General features: G+C 47.4%; 1 protein-coding gene across 3 annotated transcripts in view; it reads right to left on the bottom strand.

Annotated features, from left to right (window-relative positions):
• The window catches only part of obscnb (obscurin, cytoskeletal calmodulin and titin-interacting RhoGEF b), a 656492-nt gene that overhangs the window by 495592 nt on the left and 142955 nt on the right, over nucleotides 1-17945 (bottom strand). For all 3 annotated transcript variants that reach the window (XM_085987453.1, XM_085987451.1, XM_085987452.1), the window contains exons 27-29: nucleotides 17335-17604; nucleotides 15442-15708; nucleotides 14266-14532 (exon numbers count right to left, since the gene is read on the bottom strand). In XM_085987453.1, coding sequence (XP_085843579.1) covers nucleotides 14266-14532; nucleotides 15442-15708; nucleotides 17335-17604 — 804 coding nt within the window. The remainder of the gene's footprint in view (nucleotides 1-14265; nucleotides 14533-15441; nucleotides 15709-17334; nucleotides 17605-17945) is intronic.

Here is a 17945-nt window from a genome sequence, read left to right as displayed (position 1 = left end):
CCACTGACCGAGCGCCCACCTTATCAGACAGTGCCCTGGCGGCTTTAGTGGAGGAGGTAAGGAGGAGGAGCAGGAATGTCTTCTATCCTGCAGCTGGGAGAAGGGTGCCCTGCCACAGTGCCAGGAAAGCATGATCCGAGGGGTCTGAGCATGTCAATGCCTGCAGTTTAGCTCCTCAGACCTGGACGCAGTGCAGAAAAAAGTTCAATGATCTGACCCGGGCTGCTATGGCAAGACTCCCTTTGATAGTACTGTTGTCATCGTCAGCACAGCCCTGCACCACTTCACCGTAACAGCATCAATGCAAATCGACTTCCCCGCTTCAGTTTCCTCTCATCCAATCATTGCAACACCCTCAGTGCCCTTCTCCTACTGCCACTTCCAAGCTCTGCCACTGTCATTAACAATTAATTCAAACTCTTGCACACACCTGATGCTTCTCCATAGTGCCAAACAAACTAGTTTACCCTCAGGCACAGATGCTCTGAACTCTTCAGCGTGCCACTCACTAACAGACTCCCTTTCATCATTCTAGGACACAATTCGAGGGAGAGGACCCTCACAGGAGGAGGGATACCATCCTTTCATGTGCTTTCAGTGGCTGAAAAGGCTGCCACGGCTATCCTGGGCAGGGGGAGTGCTAGAGCTGTTGCAAAAGGAAAGGTAGGGAGAAAAATACCACAGGGTGCATGACCCTATAACCTTCCATTTCTCGTAACACTTAATTATCCCCCCATTCAGTCTACATCACAGCCTGGTGCTTCATTGAGAAAACATTCCCTCTATATTTGCAATGATATACCATTGCCTCTAGCTACTAAACATTTTCTCTATTTCCTATTTCAAAGAACTATTTAAAGCGTGAATGCATCTCTTAAAGGGAGGTTGCATTCACAATGCTGACGCTGGTCTCTGCAATTGCTGAAAATCAAATTTAGGAAGCAAGCCCCCAGGTTTTCTGATACATCCATGGCGGTCCTATTGAAGAGATGCCATAGCATAACATTCAACAGGCCTGGATGAAGTGGTCAAGGTAGTCAACACGATGGGAATCACCCCTCAGGACCTGGATTCAATACAGGAAAGGTTCAATGACCTGACCAGCAAAGTCTTCATATCTTCATTTCCCTCCAATACATTCGGTAACACCAATTTCTCACCCACCCCCCTTCCCCAGCACCCTGAGTATTCCCTCACCTCAGTCATATCCTTCTTCACCAATCAGAAGGGATTACTGTACCACCTCTCCTTCTCATTCCAATCACACATTCACCTATTTCTTGCTAGTAACAGCATTCTGTTCTCGCACAGTAGCAACATCCTCAGGATGTGAGCTCATCTGCTCCCTAGCTAACCCCTCAACCAATGCCCATCATGTTGTCGGAAAGCCAGCTGGCCAGACTGCCCCAGCAGCAGCTGCAGTCTCAAGCCCGAGATCCCAAAGCATCTCAAGGGGCCTACCTTGAGCAACAGTGGCCTCCCGCTAGCTGTGCTGAAGCCACAGGGTGGGCACTTTGCAGGAGAAGTAGGATTTTTTTTTAATTAAAGAAAGGCAGTTGGGGTTGACACTAGGGAGGGCGGGGGGGGGGGGGGGGTTAATGATATAAAGACTATTATTATTGTAGACATTAAAGCTTTCACATTTGGAACTTTTGTCTGCAGTGTGGTTTCATAGCTGGTCAGGATGTCATATAGATGACAATTGATTCAATGGTTTCAATGTTCTTTATTGCAGGATTGAAGGAGTGGCAAATGAAGAAATAAGGAAGGGAATTGTGGGAGGTTTGTGGGGGATGAGCAGGTCAACCGAAGCGCTGCGTAATTAACTCATCTTTGGCTGCAAGCTGTTGTAGTGGCCCTTCCTCTTCTGCTCCTTCCTCGCCTTCACCCAAGTCTTCCTAATTAGATATGCGGAGTTCCTCCTGCTGTTCCTCTTCCATGTGCAACATGCAGCAAACTACCACAATGAGTTAGACTCTCTGTTGGTTGTACTGAAGCGAGCCTCCAGACCTATCCAGGCACCTAAACTATTGCTTCAAGAGTCCAATCATGTGCTCGATGATCAACCTGTTGGCACAATGGCTCTGGTTGTACCTCATCAATTCGGGCATGCTGGGGTTATGGAGGCTATCATAAGGCTTGTAAGGAGGGGTAGTCCTTGTCCACTAACAGCCATACTCCTGTTCCTAAATGGGTGGAATAGTTAGGGGGGGATAGTTGACTGGTGCAGGATGAAGAAATCTGTGGTAGTGATCACTAACCAGCAACACATTGATAGAGTGAAATTCTTTCCTGTTAACAAATGTTCCTGGCTGGTTTATGTGGTGTCTTGATGGCTGCATGTACGCAGTCTATGACTCCCTGCAAACAATGGAAGCCAACCACTAGAGCAAATCCCAGAGCCTTTTCATACTGACTGCTGGTGTCCATTGGGAAGGTTATGTAGCTGTTGGCCCTGGCAAAGAGGACATTATTTACTTGCTTGACGCATTTCTGAACAGCAGACTGAGAGATTCGGTAAGTATTCCCTGTAGTATCCAGGAAACAACCTGAGGCAAAGAAGCTAAGAGCTGTAGTGACTTTCACTGTCACAGGCAAAATGGCCAACCGGACTAGCAAGCAGTAAGTCTTGTTGCAGAAGGCTGCAGCAGTCTGGAGAAGAGGCGCCTCTTCAAGCACTGTTCCTCAGACAGATTGCAGGAAACTCCCTGGGCCTGTACACCCTATGGGCTAAATAAAGCCTTGTTCAAGCAGCCCTCCTCACCTCTTGTCTCCCAAGAGGCCCAGTTGCTGCTCCTTGGCACCGAGCAGCCTTTTGCTGTTGTTGCTCCTCTTCATGCAACCAAATCAAAGTAGCAAGAATGTCACCCATCATGAACCATGAGCTTATTGAGAGCATGAAAGCAGAATAAATGTAGAAAAAAAGCAATCTTCAAGGCAAATACTCCTGTGGAAATTCAAATAACGCAATAGCAAGCAGATACCTATGATTGAGTGCTTGCAGGTCAGTGCCCTTTTAAATACAATAACCGTTTGGAAACCAATGTTGCTAGGTTTCACTCAGTGGGCTCAGCGCTGGGCAAGACCTCCGTCTCTGCATGTTAAAATCGCATCGGGGTTCTATCATAGGACCCCGATTTGCATTTTTTCATGATGCTCCTGCTGGCTTCCGGCAGGCAACTTGGCCGCCTAATACAGCCCAGTTAAGCTAACTGCAGGCGGGAATTAAGAGGGATGGGACAGTAAGTGCCCCAATGTGATTTTTCTGTCCACTCCCAACCCGTTAAAGTTATCCTTTTCGACATTCTCACACTTACTGTAAGAATGAAAACAGCCAAAATTCTGAAAGACAGAAGGGGCAATCTGATGTGGCAAATGTGACACCACTGTTCAAGAAAGGGTGTAATCCTAGTAACCACAGGCCAGTCAGTTTAACATCAGTGGTGGGTAAAGTTTTAGAAACAATAATCAAGGAAAAAATTAATGGGCACTTGGAGAGGTTTAAGCTAATTAGGGAGAGCCAACACGGATTTGTAAAAGGCAGATCGTGGCATGCTCCTCCTGCACTATGTGGGAAATCAGGGACACTTCCTGTGTCCCTGACGACCATGTATGCAGGAAGTATATCCTGCTGCAACTACTGGCAGACCGCATTGCGGCGCTGGAGCTGCGAATGGATACATACTGGAGCATTCGCGATGCTGAGGACATCGTGGATATCACGTTTAATCAGTTGGTCACACCGCAGGTAAAGGCTGCACAGGCAGGAAGGGAATGGGTGACCGCCAGGCAGAGTAGTAGGCGCAGGCAGGTAGTGCAGGGGTCCCCTGTGGCCATCCCCCTCTCAAACAGATATACCGCTTTGGATATTGTTGGGGAGGATGGCTTATCGGGGGAAGGCAGCAGTAGCCAACTTCCTGGCTCCATGGGTGGCTCTGCTGCACGGGATGGGAGGAAAAAGAGCGGGAGAGCTATAGTGATAGGGGATTCTATTGTAAGGGGAATAGATAGGCGTTTCTGTGGCCGCAAACGAGACTTCACGATGGTATGTTGCCTCCCTGGTGCAAGGGTCAAGGATGTCTCGGAGCGGCTGCAGGGCATGCTGGAGGGGGAGGGTGAACAGCCAGTTGTCATGGTGCATATAGGTACCAACGATATAGGTAAAAACGCGATAAGGTCCTAAAAGCTGAATATAGGGAGTTAGGAGGTAAACTAAAAAATAGGACCTCAAAAGGTAGTAATCTCAGGATTGCTACCAGTGCCACATGCTAGTCAGAGTAGAAATAGAAGGATATTTGAGATGAATACGTGGCTAGAAGAATGGTGTAAGGGGGAGGGATTCATATTCCTGGGACATTGGAACTGGTTCCGGGGGGGGTGGGACCAGTAGAAACTGGACGGTTTGCACCTGGGCAGGACCGGCACCGATGTCCTAGGGGGAGTGTTTGTTAGTGCTGTTGGGGAGGGTTTCAACTAAAATGGCAGGGGGTTGGGAATCTGTGCAGGGAGACAGAGGAAAGAGAAGCAAGGATAGAAGCAAAAGACAGGAAGGAGAAAAGCAAAAGTGGAAGTCAAAGAAATCAAGGGTGTAAATCAAACATGGCCGCAGTAAACAATAATTCTAAAAGGTCTAAGAGTGTTAAAAAAACAAGCCTGAAGACTTTGTGTCTTAATGCGAGGAGCATTCATAATAAGGTGGATGAATTAGCTGCGCAAATAGATGTAAACGGATATAATTGGGATTACGGAGACATGGCTCCAGGGTGACCAAGGCTGGGAATTCAACATCCAGGGGTATTCAATATTCAGGGAGCACAGGCAAAAAAGAAAAGGTGGTGGGGTAGCATTGCTGGTTAAAGAGTAACACAATAGTAAGGAAGGATATTAGCTCTGATGATGTGGAATCTGTATGGGTAGAGCTGAGAAATACCAAGGGGCAAAAAACGTTAGTGGGAGTTGTATACAGACCCCCAAACAGTAATGCTGAGGTTGGGGATGGCATTCAACGGGAAATTAGAGATGGAGAGTGAAGTAGTTGATTCAGACTTGGGTACTGAATTTAAATAAAGGAAACTACGATGGTATGAGGCACGAGTTGGCTAGGATGGATTGGGGAATGTTACTTAAAGGGTTGACAGTGAATAGGCAATGGCAAACATTTAAAGATTGCATGGATGAACTACAGAATTTGTTCATCCCTGTTTGGCATAAAAATAAAACAAAAAAGGTGATTCAACATTGGCTAACAAGGGAAATTAGGGTTAGCATAAGATCCAAGGAGAGGACATATAAAAGGGATTAATTAAGAGGGGGGAAATAGAGTATGAGAGTAAGCTTTCAGGGAACATAAAAACTGACTGTAAAAGCTTTCATAGATATGTGAAGAGAAAAATATTGGTGAAGTCAAGCGTAGGTCCCTTGCAGTCAGGATCAGGGGAATTTATAATGGGGAACAAAGACATGGCAGTTTAATTAAATACATACTTTGGTTCTGTCTTCACAAAGGAGGACACAAATAAACTCCCAGAGATGTCAGGAACATAGGGTCTAATGACGGAGGAACTGAATGAAATCAGTATTTGTAAGGAAATGGTGTTAGGGAAATTGACGGCATTGAAGGCCGATAAATCCCCAGGGTCTGATAATCTACATCCTAGGGTACTTAAGGAAGTGGCCCTAGAAATAGTAGATGCATTGCTGGTCATCTTCCAAAATTCTATCGACTCTGGAACAGTTCCCATGGATTGGAGGGCAGCTAATGTAACCCCACTATTTAAAAAAGGTGGTAGAGAAAAAACAGGGAATTATAGACCGGTAAGCCTGACATGACTAATCTACTGGAATTTTTGAGGATGTAACTTGTAGAATAGATAAGGGAGAACCAGTGGATGTGGTGTGTTTGGACTTTCAGAAGGTTTTCGATAAGGTCCCGCATAAGAGACTAGCATGCAAAGTTAAAGCACATGGGATTGGGGGAAAGGTACTGACTTGGATAGAAAACTAGTTGGCAGACAGGAAGCAAAGAGTTGGAATAAACGGGTCTTTTTCCGAGTGGAAGGCAGTGACTAGTGGGGTACCGCAGGGATCGGTGCTAGGACCCCAGTTATTCTCAATATATATTAATGATCTAGACAAGGGAACTAGATGTAATATCTCCAAGTTTGCAGACGACACAAAGCTGGGTGGGCGCGTGTGCTGTGAGGAGGATGCAGAGAAATTCCAGTACGATTTGGACAGGTTGGGTGATTGGGCAGATGCTTATAATGTGGATAAATGCGAGGTTATCCACTTTGGTGGCAAAAACAGGAAGGCAGATTATTATCTGAACAGCAATAGATTGGGAAAAGGGGAGGTGCAACGAGACCTGGGTGTCCTTGTGCACCAGTCGCTGAAGGTAAGCTTGCAGGTGCAGCAGGCGGTTAAGAAGGCAAATGGTATGCTGGCCTTCACAGCGAGAGGATTCGAGTACAGGAGCAAGGATGTCTTGCTGCAGTTGTACAGGGCCTTGGTGAGACCACACCTTGAGTATTGTGTGCAGTTTTGGTCGCCTTATCTGAGGAAGGATGTTCTTGCCATGGAGGGAGTGCAGCGAAGATTCACCAGACTGATACCTGGGATGGCAGGAATGACGTATGAAGAGAGATTGGGTCGATTAGGCTTATATTCGCTAGAGTTCAGAAGAATGAGAGGGGATCTCATTGAAACTTATAAAATTCTAACAGGACTAGACAGACTAGATGCAGGAAGGCTGTTCCCGATGGCGGGGAAATCCAGAACCAGGGGTCAGAGTCTAAGGATAAGGGGTAAGCCATTTAGGACTAAGATGAGGAGGAATTTCTTCACCCAGAGAGTGGTGAACCTGTGGAATTCTCTACCACAGAAGACAGTTGAGGCCAATTCATTAAATATATTCAGGAAGGAGTTTGATATATTTCTTAAGGCTAAGGGGATCAAGGGATATGGGGAGAAAGTAGGGACAGGGTACTGAATTTGGATGATCAGCCATGATCCCATTGAATGGCGGAGCAGGCTCGAGGGGCCGAATGGCCTACTCCTGCTCCTATCTTCTATGTTTGTTTCTATGTATGACTAATCTAATTGCATTTTTTGAGGAATGTAACAGGGATGATTGATGAAGTGAATGCAATGGATGTTGTCTACATGGATTTTCGGAAGGCGTTTGACAAAGTACCACATAGAAGGCTGGTTAACAAAATTGAGGCTCATGGAATAGGTGGGTCAGTGGTAGCTTGGATAAGGAATTGGCTTAAGGACAGAAAACAGCAAGTTGTGGTAAATGGCTGCTTTTCAGACTAGAGGATGGTAGACAGTGGTGTTCCCCAAGGGTCAGTGCTGGGGCCACTGCTTTTTTTGAGAAATATAAATGGCCTGGATATTGGAATACAGAGTAGAATTTCTAAATTTGCTGATGACACCAAACTTGGGGGTGTGGCAAACAGTGAGGGGGATACCAATCGACTGCAACAGGACATAGAAAGGCTAGCAGAATGGGCAAACAAGTGGCAGATGGAATTTAATATAGAGAAGTGTGAGGTGATGCATTTTGGCAGAAGGAACAGGGAGAGGCAGTATACACTTAATGGCACAGTTTTAAAGAGTGTGCAGGGACAGAGGGACCTGGGAGTTAATGTGCATAGCTCCCTGAAGGTGGCGGGACATATTGAGTGGGTGGTTAGCAAAGCATATGGGATCTTGGGCTTCATAATTAGAGGTATTGAGTACAAAAGTAGAGAAGTTGTGTTGAACCTTTATAAAGCGCTGGTTAGGCCACAACTGGAGTATTGCATCCAGTTCTGGTCACCACACTTTAGGAAGGATGTGAAGGCACTTGAGAGGGTGCAGAGGAGATTTACCAGAATGGTTCCGGGGATGGGGGATCTTAGCTACAAGGACAGGTTGGAGAAGCTGGATTAGTTTTCATTAGAGCAAAGGAGGTTGAGGGGTGATTTGAACGAGGTGTGCAAGTTTATGACGGGTTTGGATAGGCTGGACGAGGAAAGGCTGTTCCCACTAGTTGATGGTACAAGGACTAGGGGACACAGATTTAAGGTTTTGGGCAAGAGATACGGGGGGGTGTGAGGAAAAACTTTTACGCAACGAGTGGTGAAGACTTGGAACTCACTGCCGATGGAAGTGGTGGAAGCGGAGACACTCAATGTTTTCAAGGGGAGACTGGATAGGCACTTGAGGGAAATAAACTTGCAGGGTTATGGGGTTAGAGCAGGGGAATGGGACTGACTGGATTGCTCTACAGAGAGCCGGCATGGACTCGATGGCCGAATGGCCTTCTTCTGTGCCGTTATGACTGAATGAGGGAAAAATTGAGTCGCGCCCCCTTTGGAGTGCTAACTTTGCTGGGGCGCTACTTTTAGCATCCCAAAAAAATTAACACCCCTGCGGCCGAAATTCATCGGTAGCGCCCCAAGAGGGAAGCACCCCGCCTCCCTCTTGTGGCGCTGCGAGGGAATATTGCAGCGCCATGCACTGCGGCACGTCGCGCCACAGTACTGCAGGCCTTCTTCCCCTTCTTAAAGAGGAGGGGCCTTGCGCTGCGCTAACAGGAGGTGCAAAGCAACCAAATTTTTCCCCCTATGTCCTTTGTTATCTTAAACCACACACATCCATTTCACAAAGACAAGGAAGGTTTGATTAGACCAAAAGGAGATGAGAATTAAAGTTAGATACAAGTAAACAAACTGACTCAGGAGGAGAGAGAAAGTAAAGAAGTAGATTATTCACCGAACGCAAATGTTTGCCCATGTACTCAGGAATGGTCAATAAATGTTAATATGATGTATTAAGAATTATGTATGTATTATTTAGTTTCAGGTAAATTCATAACCTAATGTCAAATCTTTAAAATTTTATAATCTGATATTTCCTTGTTAACCCTAGTGTTAAAGAGTTCACACTCCTCATTTTATACCGTACCACTTTACTGTTCTCTCATCTACATACAAAATGTTCCACTCAATATAACCAAGAGTTTAAGCACTACAGTGAAGACTAGTCTTGTGGCTATATGAGTGAATCAATTCATTCAGGGCAAGAGAGGCAATTTTAGACAATAAAACTAAAGACGTATAAAAAAAACTTTAGATGTCTGAAATTGCATAATAGGTCCATTAGCTTCAGAACTTATCAAGTATAATACTTTGTTCCCGTAAATCTTTTAGGAAAGAGCTTCCTTCTGCTTATAAACACACAATACAATGGCTTCATCTGCATTGGGAAATCTTTGCGTCACTCACGCAACAAAGCAAAAAAGATGTTCAGCTTTTCTAGAATCAGCTGAGCAGAATTCGATCCCAAAAACATGGATGATTAATTCCCCCAGCACTAAAGTTACTCTAGGCTGTAGATTTAACTATGCCAGTCGAACAAAATTATGATGATGCACATGGATTAATAGCAAATATCAACTATTAATTAGAAGGTGATCAATGCATATCTTTAAACACTGATTAATAGCAATACATCTTTTCCTCTCTTTGGCCTAGAAATTGGGTATAGCCCCGCTTGGGGCGTTAGAATTGGCGCAGCGCAAATTTTATAGCCAGACGCAACTTATCGCCACCTCGCGCGATATTGGGTTGCAGCGCCCCAAAGGTGATTGAGGCGCGAGTTCAGGCGTTACACGGGGCTCCTAAGGCGCCAACATGCCAGCGCAACCCAGTATCGGGGCGGGCGGGCGCAGCGCAGGTGCTCTCAATCACCGATGACCACGAGACTTCCAGGCGCCAGCCAGCTCTTAAAGGGGTGGGTCAGGCAGCTCCAGCATCCACACTCTGCGCCTTGTAGGCCTGCAAATCGGCGCAGGCCCTTCTCTGGCACAAAAAACTTGGAGCAGATGGAGAGGGTGAGGCAGAGAGCAGAGCGCTTCACCAATGAGTCTCTGGAGGAATTGGCGGCCGCAGTGGAGCGCCGGCGAGATGTCCTCTACCCCGACAATGGCAGGAGGCCTAATCATAAGGACTACCGACGAGCTTGGAGGGATGTTTCTCAGAGGGTCAACTCCAGCAGCATGGCGACCAGGAGCCCTGTGCAGTGCAGGAAGAAATTCAACGACCTCACTCGGGTCGTGAGGGTGAGTGTTGTTTATGTAAACTTATGCATCCCTCCATTCGCACCTGACTTTATGGCTACAGGATGCGCTATGCCCCAATGGCCATCTGTCAGCAAGCACCCATGGCCCTATCTGGTCACACACATGCACATTTAACTCAGGGCATCATGTGAGGGCTGTTCCACCATGGGGGGCATGAGATGATAACTCAGGGCATCATGTGAGGGCTGTTCCACCATGGGGGGCATGAGATGATAACTCAGGGCATCATGTGAGAGCTGTTCCACCATGGGGGGCATGAGATCATAACACAGGGCATCATGTGAGGGCTGTTCCACCATGGGGGGCATGAGATCATAACACAGGGCATCATGTGAGAGCTGTTCCACCATGGGGGGCATGAGATCATAACACAGGGCATCATGTGAGAGCTGTTCCACCATGGGGGGCATGAGATCATAACTCAGGGCATCATGTAACATCACTTCCCGTCCTTTGCCCTGCAGGCCAAGCTGGCGAGAAACCGCAAGGACCAGCTTCGCACCAGAGGAGGTCGTCCTCAACAGCAGCCTCTGACGGATCTCGAGGAGAGAGTCCACCAGATTGTGGGAGGACGTCTGAGTGGTCCTGTCACCACTGCAGCTGCCGACCCCATTGTCCACAGCGATGGTGAGGTTCTCAACTATTACAGCTGTCTCCTTCCACTTGTTTCCCCCGCCAGCATGATTTCTCACTGTGGACCCATGTCATAGCATTGCCGCACTCTTGCATCCCTTGCTGCCAAACTGTCCTTTTGCTAAAGCCACTCAACCTCCCTGCTTTCAGATGCTGCATCACCAGCTCGGGAGCCGGCCCCTCAAGCTGCCAGTGCCAGTGCCTCCGGAGGCGACGAGCAGGAAGAAGCCGGACCATCCGTGCCAGCCTCAGGGGAGCCACCGCATCTGGAGACTGGGGATAGTAGTTCCCTGGAGGGGAGGGGGGGGGTGCTCTGATGAGGAGCCAGTTGCAGGAACCAGCGGCCTGCAGCAACGCAAGGGGGGTAGGGACGCTCGGGGGCCGTCTCCACGGAGGGCGAGGCAGGCAACCATGACTGCTGCACAGAGTGCAGAGGAGGTGCGTAGCCTTGCCAAAATGAGCGCCCAGGTCCGGCTCAGGCACACTGAGCTTATGGCTGCAGTGGGGAGGATGCCGGAGTCGATCGACACACTGGCAAAGAGTGTGCTGGACTTTGGGGCAGCAATGGAAGGGACTGTCCAGGGCTTCGGGGCAGCAATGGAAAGGTCTGTCCAGGGCTTGTCTGAAGCAGTGGAAAGGACTGTTCCGGCCTTGTCCGAAGCAGTGGAAAGGACTGTTCCGGCCTTGTCCGAGGCAGTGGAAAGGACTGTTCTGGCCTTGTCCGAAGCAGTGGAAAGGACTGTCCATGGCTTCTCCGAAGCACTGGAACCTGCCACGCAGATCCTCACTGCTGCCATGCAGTCACTTGCTGGCCTCGTCCACACGCAAATTGAGGCCAAGCGAACACTCTCTGCTGCCACCCTAGCTGCATCAGGCAGGATCACCCCAGGCCCTTGCAGCACCACAGCAGGCCATGAATCTGTGGAGCAGTCGATTGTGGCGGATGATCCGGTGCGGCCCCGCCAGAGTGCCAGTGTGTCGGCCGACCACGGTGCAGGTGTCCTCTCTCTGCATGTGAGCATTCCTGATGCCATCGCTGGAACGTCAGCAGTGCAGCTGTCACCACCTGCACGGCAGACTGCTTCCAGACATGCCCAGTTGGAGCAGCCAGCTTGCGGGCCCTCCAAGCCCAGAGGTCGTCCAGGCCGTCTCTCAGGGGCTTCAGCGCTTCCAGACACTCAGCAGGCGTCCCCCAGCCTTGACGCAGCCACTGGGGTCCAATTACAGCGGAGCTGCAGGGAGGGAAGGGGCCGACCTCGTAAGAGGAGTCGGTCTCCATCAAGGGGTCAACAGTAGAGGGAGGTGCTAAGATGTGTCTTTTTTCGAAATGAAGGCCGTCCACACCTGCTGTGTTTGTTTGTTATGCTTTGGTTAGTCTCGCCGGGTTGTTAGACAGTTATCTGTTAGTTTGTTAGTTATGATTTCTGTTACCATTACGTTGTCATGCTGGAAGGAAGCACTTGTTTGAAAATAAAGAAAACTTTTTATTTACAATCGAGCTGTAGACTATTTACAATCATGGTGGCCTTCATAGGCTTACTGCGAACCGAAGGGCGCTGTTCCAATCACAGCCAGCATTCCGTCCGAGGGGCCTAGAACCGAGTCCTTATGAGCCTCTGACGAATGGCCCTTCCTGTTTCTGGAGCCCTCCCATCTTCCTCCTCCTCCTCCTGATCCTCCTCGTCCGCATGCTCCTCCTCCTCCTCCGCCTGCTCTGCTGGACCTTGAGGGTCGGCTGGCATTGGCTGGGTGCGTCGGATGGCCAGGTTGTGGAGCATGCAGCAGACAACGACGATGCGCGCCACATGCTCCGGCGAGTACTGTAGAGCGCCCCCCGAATGGTCCAGACAACGGAAACGCTGCTTCAGCACACCAATTGTGTGCTCCACAATGTTCCTGGTCGCCTGATGGCTGTTGTTGTAATGCTCTTCTGCCGGGGTGCTGGGGAAACGGAGCGGGGTCATGAGCCATGGGCAGAGAGGGTAGCCCTTGTCGCCAAGAAGTCAACCTCGTGGGTGAGCCGGGGCCTCAAAAAGGTCAGCCACTGAGGTCTGCCGCAGGATGAAGGCGTCATGGCTACTGCCAGGGAATTGTGCATTGACCGCCATGATCATCTGCCAGTGATCACAGACCAGCTGGACATTAAGGGAGTGGAACCCCTTGCGGTTGAGGAACTCCTCAGGATTCTGTAATGGCACCCGCAAAGCCACGTGTGTGCAATCAATGGCCCCCTGCACCATGGGGAAGTCCGCAATAGCCGCGAAGCCCTGCGCGCGCGCCCCCTGCTTCTCCAGGGTCACAGGGAAGGTGATTAATTCGCGCCTCCTTTTATAGAGGGCAGCTGTAACTTGCCGGATGCAACAATGCACCGCAAATTGAGAGATATTTGAGATGTCCCCAGTTGCTGCCTGAAACGAGCCGCTGGCGTAAAAGTTGAGGGCAACAGTGACTTTCACGGCCACCAACAGAGGTCCTGCACCATAGCCGCGACTGCAGATCCTCAGCAAGCAGGTGGCACAGCTCAGTCACAACATCCTTACCGAATCTGAGCCTTCGCAGACACTGCTCCTCCGACATGGTACGGTATGAGACCTGCTGCCTAAAAACCCTGGCAGCGTATGGTCGGATTTGGCGACGTCCATTGGCCCTCCTCCTTCTGGCCAATCCCGGCCCTCTCTCCCTCCGTCTCTGTGCCCTTGCCAGTTGTTCAGCCAGGATGACGTTCCCCTCCAAAGCAGCTCCCATTATTCTGTCAGACGAGTAAGACGCAGTAATCTCCTCAGGATCAAACTGTTCTGGACAGGGCTGAAGGTCCCAAGGCTCCTCTGGCTCAATGAGAAGAACTCTCTGCAACTGAAGGTCTGCAACTCTCTCCAGCAGCGAGCAGGATGGCCAGGCCAAATGGCTGCCGCTTTTATACTAGTGCTGTCCCCTTTAAAGAGCGCCCCCCGAGTACGAGAAGGACCTGGTAACGTTCCATCCAACTGTCACTAATAGCACCAGGCGGAACGGAGGGGGGGGGCGCCACTGAATTTCCGGTCCGGGGCGCCAAAAAGGCGTTGCACAATGAAATGACGTCATGATCTGGCTGCGCCCGCGAGCGAGCGCAAAGAGTTAGCACCGGTGCTAAAAGGCTACTCAATATGGCAGGAAGTGCTGGGATCACTGCGCCCGGCCGAAAATTGGGTAACGCCCCAAATCTCAGGCGCTAATCGCTGGCGCAACCAACCGAATTTCTAGGCCTTTATATGTTTATATTGTAGAGCGTTTTGAAATAATAGAGTTTAAACTGAATAATGTATAGGGGCCAATAAAGCAGTCCCTTGTGGTAGAAATTCTTTTATAAAGATTTGAGCTCCTGTACTCATTATATGATGCTACTGCTGGATCAAGAAAAACTGCGGTTATTACAACAACAACAAAAATCGTAAAATCAGAATTTACACCATAAATAGTAACGGTAAACACAATAAAACAATTTACGTGATAGAAATAATTCAGACCTGCGACTGTCAGACGAGCTCTTGATTGTGTATTACCAATGTCACACGTGTAATGGTCACTATCGCTCTTCTCTAGCTGATTAATTGTAAGGCTTAAGGAAGTGCCATCCTGGTTCATTTCATATTTCTTGTTTGGCTTGATGTCTGCCATCCCTTTTCTCCAGATAGGCTTGTCTGCTGGCTGTTCCGTTTCACATTCAAAAACTGCAGTTCCTTTCTCTTCAGTTTTTATGTCATTTAATTCCTTGGTAAATTGGTTTACTACTTCTGGAAAGAATGTAAAACATGCAAACAATATATTTACAAATAAATTAACTTTATGTTGCATACCCAAAAAACTATATGTTGTATACTTAACTGATGTATATACATTGTGATTCATTGGTCCAGCACTCCTAGCGGGGAGCGGTAATGACAGGGAGCGCATTTCAGGAAATTGCAGGAGTGCAGCAAGTGATTTTCTTCAGATGCACTTCCCACTTTCAGTAGAGGATCACAAAATCACCCTTACAGCGCAGCTTCCTGACTCCATTTATAAAGTATCCTAAACCAATCTTTAAGCTCCATGATTTGTTTTCTTTCTCCCTCCTTTAGCTTTTCCATGAACGATCGAAGTGGACAGGCAAGCAACCTACTCCCAAGTCCTCTACCAAATCTGCTCTATAACCAGTCGATAGAAAATAGGTGTGAGCAATGGGAGTTGTTTTTCTGTCCAATTTTCTCTCCGATAGTAGGGAAGTATCTCACCTGCTGTTTTAAACCTTACCTCAATGGTCCAGTTCAAATTTTGCATCCTCTATCTAGATATTCAGAGGTGCAAATGACCATCCCAGTACAGTTAATGCTGGGCTGCTATACCACCATTTATTATTAATGCATACCTTTCAGATATCAAAAACAGAAAAAGTTGTACCACAAAGTATAGTTCAAAAACACAATTATAATACTTAGGCAATTAAGCATTCTACTTAAATTAATGCACTATTAATTTGATAGTTATCGCCTAGCTACTTAACTCAAGATTTAAATACAGTGCTTAAGCTATTAAACAGTACATTAGCAGTGGATGGTGATTCATGATGTTGATTGATTACTTGCGATGTCCTATCCACACACAGGCAATAGCTAAATTAACAATAGGAGAGGAAAAAGAGAATACAAAATGTATGTTTTTACCATTCACAGTGACAGTAGCTTTGGTCTTGGAAGTCTCTGTTCCACATGCATACTCTCCAGAATCTTTCGTAGTTACTTGATGAATTATCAATTTGTTTACAGTTCCTTGCTGAGATATTTCATATTTCTGACTCTTTCTAATTCTTTTGTCATCCTTAAACCACTTCACTGAAGAATCAGGCTTGGAGGTTTCACAGCTCAAGTCAATCAGTTCACCTGCTATTGCCACCAAGTTCTCAAGTTGCTTCGTGATTTCTGCTGGTTTTTCTGAAACACAAAAATTATTAATATTCTTACACTTTCAATCCTTACAGTTGAGGGCTTTTATTAAATGTAATGATGGTTTGCATCAACAACACTGGCCCAGGAAGTCAGCTTATTCCTCTTAAAAGGTAGAAGAGGGAGTGGAAATAAAATGCAAAGTTGTCACTGGGTTCTTTTCCATGCCTCTTAGCAGCTTGCACTTGAGCAGTATGAATGGCTACTCATGAAAAAGTTACCCCCCCCCCCCCACTGGACTTGTACGGTTTGGGAAGACTAGAAAGGGAGCACATAATAATAACTGTAGAGAGATCAGGAACCTTTAAATAATAATCTTTGTTTAAGTGGTCTGTAGTAGACCACTGATCCTTCATTCTAAAAGGAGCTAACATGCTGAGATGACATGAGGTAAAGTAATCCTCTTGCAACACTTCTGCTCCATAAGAAAAGTATGAATGGAACTGGTCTGTTTACAGTTTGTTTAGAGATCAGCAATTAATTTCTATCTCCCACTAATCTCGCTAAATGAAAACTATTCCCAGTTGATATTATGCGACCAACTATGAAAACAGTTTTTCTCACGTGCAAAAGCTCTTCAGCTATATAGGACTATGGTACATTATGTTGTACTTTGGCGTCTGTTTGAGCAGTGATAAAGCTCTTGTATTGATACAGTTAGTATAGATAAGTGCTTCTGTGTGTTTTAGAAACTGTTTATTGAATTTATAATGGGGAGCTACTGACATCTGCCTAGGCAAGCAGTAAGGGCTGGATTTTCTCAATGGGAAGCTTTTGGAGGCGGGACTGCTGCTTGCCGGCTTTCAATCCCGCCTCCATCAACTTCTGGCCAACCAGCGGGATTTTCCTGATTGACCTTGTTAAGCCCGCCCAGCGGGCTCAGCAGGCCAATTAGGGGGAAGTCAGTGACAGAGCACATCAACGTATGATGTGCCATCTGTCAAGAGCTTTTGAAAGAAGAAATGTCATCATTTGACAGCTCTGTGAAGCTGTCAAACACTGACATTCTATGTAGTTTGATGAGTCCTTGTGTTCAGGTCTCATCAAAACTTTCAACTTTGCAGAAATCACCTGGCTGTTGGTTCGGAGGATCCAGCAGTCAGTCTGTGATATCTACAATGGAGATTTCAGGACTCTGGCTCCATAGCGGCTGAAGGCTGTAGGCAGAAACAAAGGTAAGTGAACATTTTCTAACACTTTACTCACCTTACATACTTACCACTCCACACTTGCACCCATCACTCAGCTCTACATCGCACTTTCAGACCCCTCCGACCCCCGCAGGCCTCCTACTCGTCTCCTACACCCTGGCGGGGTTCCCCGAGGTCGGGAAGCCTGCACTTCAGAAGGAAAAATATGGATAATCCTATTTTCTGCCTGTTAACAGGCAGTTAATAGGCTTTAATCCCTTTCCAGCCTCGAAGAGACAGGACCCGGGGCAGGACGGCTTCCCACCTCCTGGCAAGAGGGCACGGAGGCGAGTTTGCCTTCCGCCCCCAAATTCTGCAACTTTACCGGCAGTCCCGCCTCCATGGGGCTGACAAAATCCAGCCCTAAAATTCTGAACCCTTTCATATTGTTAAATGTGCAAAGAGTGTCACTGAGTACTCATACCTTTCACCATCAGTGAGGCCTTTGAGCTAAGATTTCGGACATGGAAAACAACTTCTCCTGCATCTGAATGAGCTGCGTCCTTAATGCTGAGCATATATTTTCGGCCAATATTAAATGCCTCAAATTGTTCATTGCCTTCCACTAACTGCCCATTTACGGTCCAGTAATATTCATCGATGCTTTCATGAGAAAGTATGCATTCAAAAGATCCATTTTCTCCTTCTTTAATCTCTGTGCTCTTTAGCCGCTTTGTGATTCCAATGTTCAGATCTGCAACAAAGTGAGCCACAGACATACTTGATTGTTGACTCTGCTGGACATTCGGCTTCAAGAATACTTTCCACCAGTTATGGTGATCCTACCTGACTGCATTGGAAACATTCTTACCCAAGCCTTATGCATTGCAAATACAGATATATTGCTTGAAAGATGTTGTCAAACAGATATGGTAGCATAGTGATATTTGGATTTGTTGGTTGGCAGGCAAAATGTTTCTTAGTATACCTGACAGTTGGCAATGCAGGATTCTAAAGCTACACTATGGGGCCATTATTGCAATCGGAGGCACATGACAATACAAACCGCCAGAGTTAACTTCACTCCCATAGTTT

Source organism: Somniosus microcephalus, chromosome 5, assembly GCF_052327205.1.
Source record: "Somniosus microcephalus isolate GS21.2 chromosome 5, FLI_Smic_1.0, whole genome shotgun sequence".
Taxonomy (NCBI): Eukaryota; Metazoa; Chordata; class Chondrichthyes; order Squaliformes; family Somniosidae; genus Somniosus; species Somniosus microcephalus.
The sequence above is the reverse complement of the archived record's forward strand: the minus strand, read 5'-3'. Positions and strand labels throughout refer to the sequence as shown.